The sequence below is a fragment of the Mastomys coucha genome, unplaced genomic scaffold (assembly GCF_008632895.1).
Source record: "Mastomys coucha isolate ucsf_1 unplaced genomic scaffold, UCSF_Mcou_1 pScaffold5, whole genome shotgun sequence".
Lineage (NCBI taxonomy): Eukaryota > Metazoa > Chordata > Mammalia > Rodentia > Muridae > Mastomys > Mastomys coucha.
The window spans coordinates 41,532,894-41,542,457 of NW_022196911.1; the positions used below are offsets into that span (position 1 = coordinate 41,532,894).

Below are 9,564 nucleotides of genomic sequence, written 5' to 3' on the forward strand. Positions count from 1 at the left end.
TGTCCTTTTCCTATGTGCCTTCCTAACTACTCAGTAAAGCCACACACTCTGCTTCAGTATGGCTCATCCTGAAAGCCTTCTGTGGCAGGCAATGGTCCAGCTTTGCCTGAGTGGGAAGGGACTTGCTGAGGCTGCAAGTAGATGTGCCAGGAAAATCCCTCCTGGTAGCCTGGCTATCTGCCTCTTGACTTCAACTCCAACCCCGATTCCCTGACTACACTCCATTCCTGACCCCAATCTCCTTCGAGTTCCCTTAAACATACCAACCATGTTCTGCTGCATGGCTGTGGTTTGTCACTATGCCTCCAGGTTTTTCCTCAAGCTTGACTCCTGCCTGGCTTTCCTTTGACCCTCTTTATGCCTTTGCTCAAAGATCATCCCCTCCCTCTCCTCTTCCCTCTCCTTCTCTTCCTCCTCCCTTTCCTTGACCTTTTCAACCTTCTTTTTTCTTTTACTTTTCACTTTTCTTTACTGAAGATAGATTTTATTCACACAATATATTCTGATTATGGTTTTCCATCCCCTGCCTCTTCCCAGTCTCTCCAAACCTCCCCTCCCATCCAGATCAACCCTTTCTGTCTCTCATTAGAAAACAGACATCTAAAGAATGATAAAATAAGATAAATAAAAATGAACAGATCAGAATATGACAAAAACAACCAAATAAGGAAAAAAACCAAAGGGGGAAAAAGCCCCAGAAGTGTACATAGATGCTGAGACACTAGTTTCTGCACACTCAGGGATCCCATAAACACCCAAAGCTGGGTCTTGCTGAACTTTCTTCAGTTCTCCTGGTAGCCCTCACTCCTGTCCCACACGCCTACTTACCTTTCTCCACAGTTCTTATCAGCATTGGACACCCAATATCACACATTGGCTTACAGTGTCTCCAAAGCTCCACAAGACCAAGTTCACTTTTCTGTTTCGTCCATTGCTGTTTTCTCGGGATAGGGTTCAACACAGAGTATGCTGCTAATGATGTTAAATTAGGGACATTTATGTTGCATACTGCTTATATTTTACCTTCCATTAGTGCTACCCAATCTAATATAATTTTAACCATCGTATGATTGGGGACATACATTTCTTTCATCTCCTTGTGACCTTAGTGAAGTTGTCTAATTTCTCTGAGCCTTGATGTCACCCCCACCCCATACAATAAGTATGATAGTTAGACCTACATTTTTTGTTTTGATTTTTTTGAGACAGGGTTTCTCTGTATAGCCTTGGCTGTCCTGGAACTCACTCTGTAGACCAAGCTGGCCTCAAACTCAGAAATCTGCCTGTCTCTACCTCTTAAGTGCTGGGATTAAAGGCATGCGCCACCACTGCCTGGCTAGACCTACATTTTATAAGAATATTATGTAGAAAAATCTTTTCTTAACATAAACTGATTAGGACCATGCTTGGCTCACAATTAAACTCCCAATGATATTACTATGATTTATCTCAGTTTTAAATTCTTTATATTTAGTGTATGTGTGTGTGTGCGTACACCATGACAAATGTGTGGAGGTTAGAGGGCAACTTCTGCCAGATGGTTCTCTCCTTCCATCATCATGTAGGTTCCTGGGATCAAACTCAGGTCACCAGGTTTTGCAACAGAAGCCTTTATCTACTGAGTTATCTGTCCAGCCCGGTTTCAATCAAAAAGGAAATAATAAAAATATTCAGTGCAAGAGATCCAACTCAGAGTTTCATACATGCTAGGCAAATTTCTCATTTTAGTAATACATCTGTGATGGACTTAGGAGATTATATACTTTATAATCGAATAGTATAATATATAATGTATAGAGACAGGGTTAAATGACAGAAAGTAAGGAGCGAGAAACTTGTGACTTATTTCTTAGTCAATAATATCTAATATTATGGACTCCTAATCATTATCTCCTTACAAGTCACTCTGCCACTCTTTCTGGAGAAGTAACTCAATATCCCTAGGAAAAATATTTTAGTTTTCCTGTGGTAAACAACTTTACTTTTTCCATTTCTTTCCCTTATTGGTAATGAACAAAATGCTTGCTGATGAAATCTTTGTTGCATAAATGCATGGGAGAGTTAGCCTCAATAGACACAGATTCATATTTACTGAAAAGCTGTGGAGCAATCCACACTGAGGTGAACATAAGGGTAGAACAGAACTCTGGTAGAACAGAACAGCCACTTCTGTGGCTGGAGTTTATTTCAAGATCTCTACCTAGTCATCACCGAGAGGAGGGGTAGGGAGTAGGGTGGGTGTGGGTTTACTTTAGAAGTACTTTTCTAACTGGAGGAGGGGGATTTCAGCTTCATCACCTTCTGCCAAGTAAAGAAAGATGCATTTGCTACAATTTCTCTTGAAAAGCTATTCCAAGAACCCAAACGTCAGTGGTTTATGAGGTAGGCATGGGGTTGAGGAAGAAGGCACCTCTGAGTCCTTCATGTTCCCAGTAACACTCAAGCCCACACACTACTGACCATCAAGCTTCTCTACGTGTGAAGAGCTGGAGTTGGACAGTCCACAGCCCGACACGGAGAAAAGCTCTGACAGCAGTTAACAAGACTGGCTTAGAATCCGGCACTGAACTCTGACCCCAGGCAAGAATCTGCAGCCTTGGTTTCCTGCTGTAACTTATGGCTTTGAAAAAAAATTAACTTCCTCCAAATGGAAAAGTGACCTGGCAAGCTGTAGAGATCCCAAGTGTACTGATAAAACTCTAGCCTTGACACATCTCAGGAACTGCTGAGGACTATTCCCTTAACAACCGTGGGAAGCCTACCCAGACTGTGCTGTTACACACTGAGGCCTCGGTGAAGGAGAATCCAGATGGGGTCCTGCCACTAGCAAACCACACCCCACCTCGAGGATTCTATCCCCAGGAGGTCATTCAGGTGAGGCAAAGATGTATTTGCAGGAAGACAGTCCTGGGAAGAGCATCTGTAATGAGACTAACAGTAGAACTGAAGATACCAGACGTAGATGCTTATAATGCAGGCATTCCAGCAGTCTGATGTTTAACATGCCCAGCACACCCACACCTATACTCTGGCAGCTGGTAGTGTGCCTGAGTATGGAGGAGGGTGTTGGTCTGATTTGAGGGGTGACTGCTTAAAGGGCAGGACAAAGGGGTGTGTGCTGGTGACAGGTCACAAAGGGTGGCAGAGGATAACTGTGCAGGTGTGAGGACATGTGGGCAGAAACCTTGCTGGGAGATGGGCATTTGCCCTCACTCCCTCCCTTCCTTGGGGACACAATTTGTGGTTGACAGAGATGCCTGGGATGAAGAAAACCGTGAGCAGTGAATGTTTGTTACCTTATTACACTGCCCACAGTTACCGATCCATGGGCGTGTTCAACACCTCCATGGGAAACCTACAACGACAGCTGTACAAGGGAGGAGAGTATGATATTTTCAAGTATGCACCGATGTTTGAGAGCGACTTTATCCAGATTAGCAAAAAAGGAGAGGTGATTGATGTTCACAACCGCGTCCGAATGGTGACTGTGTGCATTGCATCTACCAGCCCAGTCCTTCCACTACCTGATGTCATGTTGCTGGCCCGACCAGCTAAAGTCTGTGAAGACCATGGCAGACGAGCCCGGTTCATCAAGGGGAGAGGTTGCAAGCCTTCAAAGGCTTTAGAGCTCACTAGGCTGCTTCCTTTGAAGTTTGTTAAGATCTCCATTCATGATCACGAGAAACAGCAGCTGCGCCTGAAGCTTGCCACAGGCCGAACTTTTTATCTGCAGCTGTGTCCCTCTTCTGACGCACGAGAAGACCTCTTTTGTTACTGGGAAAAGCTTGTCTATCTCCTGAGGCCACCAATGAACACTTGCATCAGTAACCCAATGCTTCCCTCTGTCGACACAAGCATGGACACCAAAGGCGCACCCGTAAGTTTCTAAAGATTTGAACATGATGGGAGCTTTGGGGGGCATCTCAGCAGGTCCCACCTGGTTAGGGCTTTCTTTGGCCCACCTGCCCCACTGTTTTATATGTGTGTGTGTGTGTGTGTGTGTGTGTGTGTGTATATAACACACACATATATATTTTGTAATATGTACAATGAAGCAGATAGATTATATGTATTCTCTTTTTTTGGACACAAGTTCTCAAGATGTAGTCCAGCCTGGCCTGGAGCTCAGCTCACTATGTAGCTGAGGCTGGCCTTGGATTAGCCATCTTCCTGTCTCAGCCTCTCAAATATTGAGGTTGCTGGCAGATGCCACCACAGCTGACCAAAATAATTTTAAATTTTGATTAACATATATTAATTATACATATTAACATGGTATAGTGTGATATTGATACTGGTATCTAGTATGAAATGATCAAATTTGGGTGATTGGTTATGTTTACCACCCCAGATATCAGTCATTTCCTTGTGCTCAGAATATTCAAAATCCTCTTGTTATTTAGATAAATAAGATTAATGACTGTCAATCATAGACATCCATAGAATATAGGACATAGGAAGCTATTCCTCTTATCTGTTAGTTATATTCTCTACATTCCTGCTCCCCAGTAGCCTGCCCAGGACCTGGTAGCCACTAATCTATTTCTGAAATCAGCTTTTTAGTGTAGAACACTTTTCACTTCCTTCCCTTGGGCCAGGATCTATTACCCTGTACTGTGTATCCCCTTGAGCCAACAATTCCATTTGTAGAAATGTGTCCTGCGAACACAAACACAAATGTGGAAAATACATTCTGCAACAGTGTTTCGTTTTGTCCTAGAAATTGCACAGCTGAGTCTAAATGGCATTGACTGCAGTGCAGTGAGAGGGACCTTGTCATGGGAGTTCAGATTCAGTTTCAGTAAGAAGCTTTGAGCTCCAGAATGAGAGAGAAACTGGGAGCACTCTGACCTCTCTGCCACCTCTATCTTACTGTTTCTTCTCTCCTTGGCACAGGTCTCAGAGATCCGCAGAGAAGGGGATCGAGAGTCTAGGTTTCAAACATCCCAAGACGTGTCAGAAGCCGCTTCTGCTGCATTTGCAGGAGGAGAGAGAACACAACCAGTTGCTGCAGTTGCTGCTATTCCAGGACCTGCCAAAGCAAGGGCGGCAGGGGTGGCAGGGGCGGCAGGAGCGGCAGGGGCAGCAGGAGCAGCAGGGGCAGCAGGAACAGCAGGGGAAGCAGGAGCAGCAGGGGAAGCAGGAGCAGCAGGGGAAGCAGGAGCAGCAGGGGCAGCAGGGATGGCAGGGGCAGCAGGGGCGGCAGGGGCGGCAGGGGTAGCAGGTGGCACCATGGCTGCAGCAGTAACAGCCCCCTCAGCGGGTATGGCAAAGACGGGCTCAGCTACAAGCCCGATTTCAGGTGTCCTAAGCATGGCGGCAACAACAACCAAGTCTCCAAGTCAATCAGAGTCAGGCCCGGCAGCCATGGCAGGAACAGCTGCCAAAGATCAAGTAGGAAGTGAGTCCAGCAAGGCCATGGCAGTTGCTGCAAACATCATCTCAGGAGGTGTGGACGTGGCCTTGGCAGGAGCCATTAAATCTACTTCGGAGGCCCTTTTTACAGAGGGTGATGCTGGTGGCTCCCCAGACACCAGTCTGAATGTGGCATTTGCAGGCAGCATGAAGACCAAGGGGCCTGCTGAAGATAAACCTGAAGCTCCCCTCCTGTCAACCTTTCAGAGTGAAGGCTACATGTGTGAAAGGGATGGGAGCCAGAAGGTTTCCCACACGAGCTCTGAAACACAGAAGGAAAAGAGAGAGAGACGAATGGACAGAAAGACTAACAGGAAAAGTTCCCATCACCGAAGGTCAGGAACGAGTCGTCACAGTTCCAAGGACAAGAACCGGAAGCCGTCTTCCTACCGGTCTGCATCTAGCCACGGGAAAATAAGAGAGGAGAAGAAGGGGAAAGGGCAAGGCAACTTAAGGGGCAAGAGACACAACTCCCCTTACAAAAGTGAATCCAGGACTGGTCACAAACCCAGGAAGAACCGATCACCAGCTGGCATGGGGTCTGTGAGTAAGAGAGCTACTAAGATTAGATCTTTTTTCAGGAGTTTCCTAGTAAGGCCTAGTTCAAAAACAGTGGACACCTCGTGTGATAGAGGAGGGGTAGACATTGTAACGAAGTTGGTGGAGAAGAAGCAAGACATAGAGACAACGGTGGAGAAAAGCAACGATTTAGAATTCAACGATACCATAATCTCTGAGACAATGGAGAAGATCATCCTTGAAACCAAATCCATTTAAATAAGATCCAGAGTAGGAAGCAGCAACAGAGACCAGGGCTCAGAGGAGCAACAGTGAGCCAATTCCAGCTTCTGTAATGGCAGTTTCGATAATAAAGGCTATATAACTCTAAAAGAATCCTGTCTTCTGTTTACATTTCTGTGTCACACACCCTGTCAGTGACTTCACAGTAGCTTCTGTGACATTAACTGCTCCAGTGAGGTAAGCCCTCCCACCGCAGGTCTCCGCAAGCCAATGCTGAAGCAAGAACATTTTAGCCACTTTTATCTTTGGTTTCCTAAGGGGAGGTCATGGGTCACTGGGGGAACTGTGCACCCATTCTCCCTTCCTTCCAAATGGTCATTCATGAGTGGGAAAAGTGAGTCTCATCCAGATTTGAGGGGACACGGAGCAAGAAGATGCTGTGGCCTTATGGTGCAATTGGCATAGGAAAGTCTATGATCTAAATCAAGGCTTCTTAAACTGTAGGTGCAAATCCTAAATGTAGAATGGCAAATAGACAAACAACACAACAACAAAATCTAGCAACAGTTAAAGCTTTCTGAATTTGTAAATACAAAGAATTCAAAATCAAAATGAATAAGCCTGAGATAACTTTGCAGAGCAGCTTTGACTCTGAACACACAACACACTTCTCCTTGGACACGCTGCCACAGTCTTCACCCATGAAAGGCATCTGAAACAGCAGAGTAAAGGCCGCTGCAAGCTAGGAGCCACAGTGGCTTTACAGCGGTTCTCTCTGCTCTCATAAAAAAAAAATAAAAAATAAAAAGAATTACAGAAAGCAAAGATCTTTAATTGTTTTTACCCCCTTTAGTATATAAATATTGCTGAACTATATTCTGTGAACATGCTTGACTTGGAAAATTAATACTTGAATTGCTGATAAGAGATTTATAAAATATTGATAAATGCATGTTGGCTTGAGATCAGGGACCAATTCCTCATACTTTCTGAAAAAGCCCTGAACTTATTTCTGTCATTTTGGAGTATGTATTTATTATGTAAAGTGTCAATCTGAGCAATGATAATTATTAAATCAAAGTATAGGTCAAATCTGAAAAATGTTGAAGATGTTCCTCCTTGAAGTATCACATGTTCAATCAAGATGTGACTTTTTAGAGATTTATCTTAATTATTTTAAATCATGTGGGGGGTGGGTGGGGTATATGCATGTGTGTACAAGTGTCCCAGGGACTAGAGGCTAGATTCTCATGGAACTAGAGTTTCAGGCAGTTGGGAGCTACTGAACATGAGTGCTGGGGTGTAAACATAGGTCCTCTGCATAAGCAGGACACATTTAATCACTGTGCCATCTCTCCAGACCCAGTATTTCTATGAAAAAAGTAACATGCATCTCATGCATATGTAAACTTGCTTTACTCTGATAAACAATATAATTAAATGTATTCCAAAGAACTTTTTATGGGTTCTTTGTGAATTTCACAACCTGCACCCGAGTCCTGCTCATCTCTCCATTCTACCCTCTGCCCTTGCAACCTTCTCATCAAAAGAAAATTAAAAAAAAAAAAAAAACACAAAAAACTCAACCCAACCAAAAAACACATCATTGTGGAAGCTGCAGTGTGTCACAGTGTGTCCCACAGTATACCTCTTTGTTCACACATCTTGACTTGCAAACGTTCATTACAACGAATCATTGGTCTGGTTCGAAGCCTCTGGCTTCTGTTATACTATCAACACTGAAGCCTCCCCAGAACTTCTCTCTGATATCCTGTTATTATTGCCCTGTGTCATAGAGATCCTGCAGCCTGGATCTGCAGGTGCACCCCCTTCACGTACTCCAGCAGTTCATCCATGGGATAGATGTTGGGGTGGGTCAACTCACAGCCCTGGATCTGGGACTGGGTGGTAGCTGAGCTGGTCAGCCCATTAGCTCTCCCACACCCACACCACCAGGGTGAGCTCTCCAGCACTGCCCCAGCTAGCTCACCAAAAGTGGAAGGCCAGTCCTCCTGCTCTGCCTCTACCACCAGAACTGTGCTGCCCAGGTGGGGTGCAGAGTCCACTCTCTGAAGTACTGAAGCTGGTGAGGGGTAGGACCAGCTCTCCAGCCTGCTGTGGCAAGGGATGAGGGTGAGGAGAGAGCATCGCTCCAGTGACCCCATGCTGCCATATGACTGGCGATGGGTGGGGCCAGTTCTGCACAGCCCTCAGACATCAACACAGCCCCAGGTAGCGGCAGCTCAGACCAGGAACGCCCCCTTGGTCTTTGTTGATAACAGGCCTTCAGCTGAGGCTACATACATTATCCTTCTCTTCCTCTTCCATTTCTCCCTGACTTGCTCTTTCTTAGAGGTGCCCAGGGCCTCTGGGTGTCTGGAGTCATCTCAGGAGTGCTATGCCCTTCCTGCAACATGTGGTACATGATGAAGGTTGTCTTGGGCATGTTCCACTTGCCTGAGTCACATGGCATGGGATGGGAGTTGGCTCAGGCTTGCTCTGTTCACCTGGCTTTGTGGCACTGGGTGGGGGCTCCAAAGAACTTTTTAAAATGGTTTTATTTTTTTTTTCACTTGAGAATTTCCTACTTCTACATAATAAAATATGACATTTATCACCCATTTTCTCCTCCAACTTCCCCCATATCTTTCCCAACAAATCACCTTCTCAACTTTATCTTTTTTTTTTTTTAAATAATCTAGTGAGTTTAGTTAGTACTGCCCACATCTGCAAGGGTGTAGTGCATGGAATGCTCCTACCAGGTGATACACCTTCTCCAACAAGGCCACACCTCCTAATCCTTCCCAAATAGCTCCACCAGTTTGGGACCAAGTATTCAAACATATGAGCCTTTGGGGGCCATTTCTCATGCAAACTACCACATCTTTCCTGTAGCTCATGCCTCAAAGCCTATAAAAGAGCAATCAGTCATTCTGTAACAAATGTGTAATTCCCCTTCTCCAAGCAGCTATCAACTGTCAATTGCTCCTCAACTAGGAGTGGAGTCTGGAGATCACTCACCACACCTACCCCTTGAGTGTGTGGCTTCACCACATGCAGGGAACCCCAGCTGCTGAGGGTTTACAAATGGAATAACCCCAAAGGGACCCATGGCTCCAGCAGCATATGTAGCAGAGAATGGCCTTGTGGGACATCAATGAGAGGAGAGACCCTGGGTCTCGTGAAGGCTTGATGTCTCAGTGTAGGGGAATGCCAGGACAGGGAAGTAGGAGAGCGTAGGTTGGTGAGCAGGAGGAGGGGGTTCAGAGGAGATAAAAATTTGCAATATAAAGGAAATATCTAATAAAAAAATGGAATAACCATGACATGCCTAGAAGACAGCATTCCACAGCACTCCTCCCCATCTTCCAGCTCTTACATCCATGCCTCTTCATACTCAGTATTCCC

The 9,564-nt window shown here is 45.3% G+C and overlaps 1 protein-coding gene across 1 annotated transcript; it reads left to right on the forward strand.

Moving 5' to 3' along the window:
- The first annotated feature begins 3,136 nt into the window (after positions 1-3,136).
- On the forward strand, positions 3,137-6,309 carry Fam71b (family with sequence similarity 71 member B). The gene is made up of 2 exons (XM_031350800.1): positions 3,137-3,877; positions 4,897-6,309. The coding sequence occupies exons 1-2, from the start codon at positions 3,254-3,256 to the stop codon at positions 6,190-6,192; spliced, it is 1,920 nt and encodes a 639-aa protein (XP_031206660.1). The 5' UTR covers positions 3,137-3,253; the 3' UTR covers positions 6,193-6,309.
- The last annotated feature ends 3,255 nt before the right edge of the window (positions 6,310-9,564 follow it).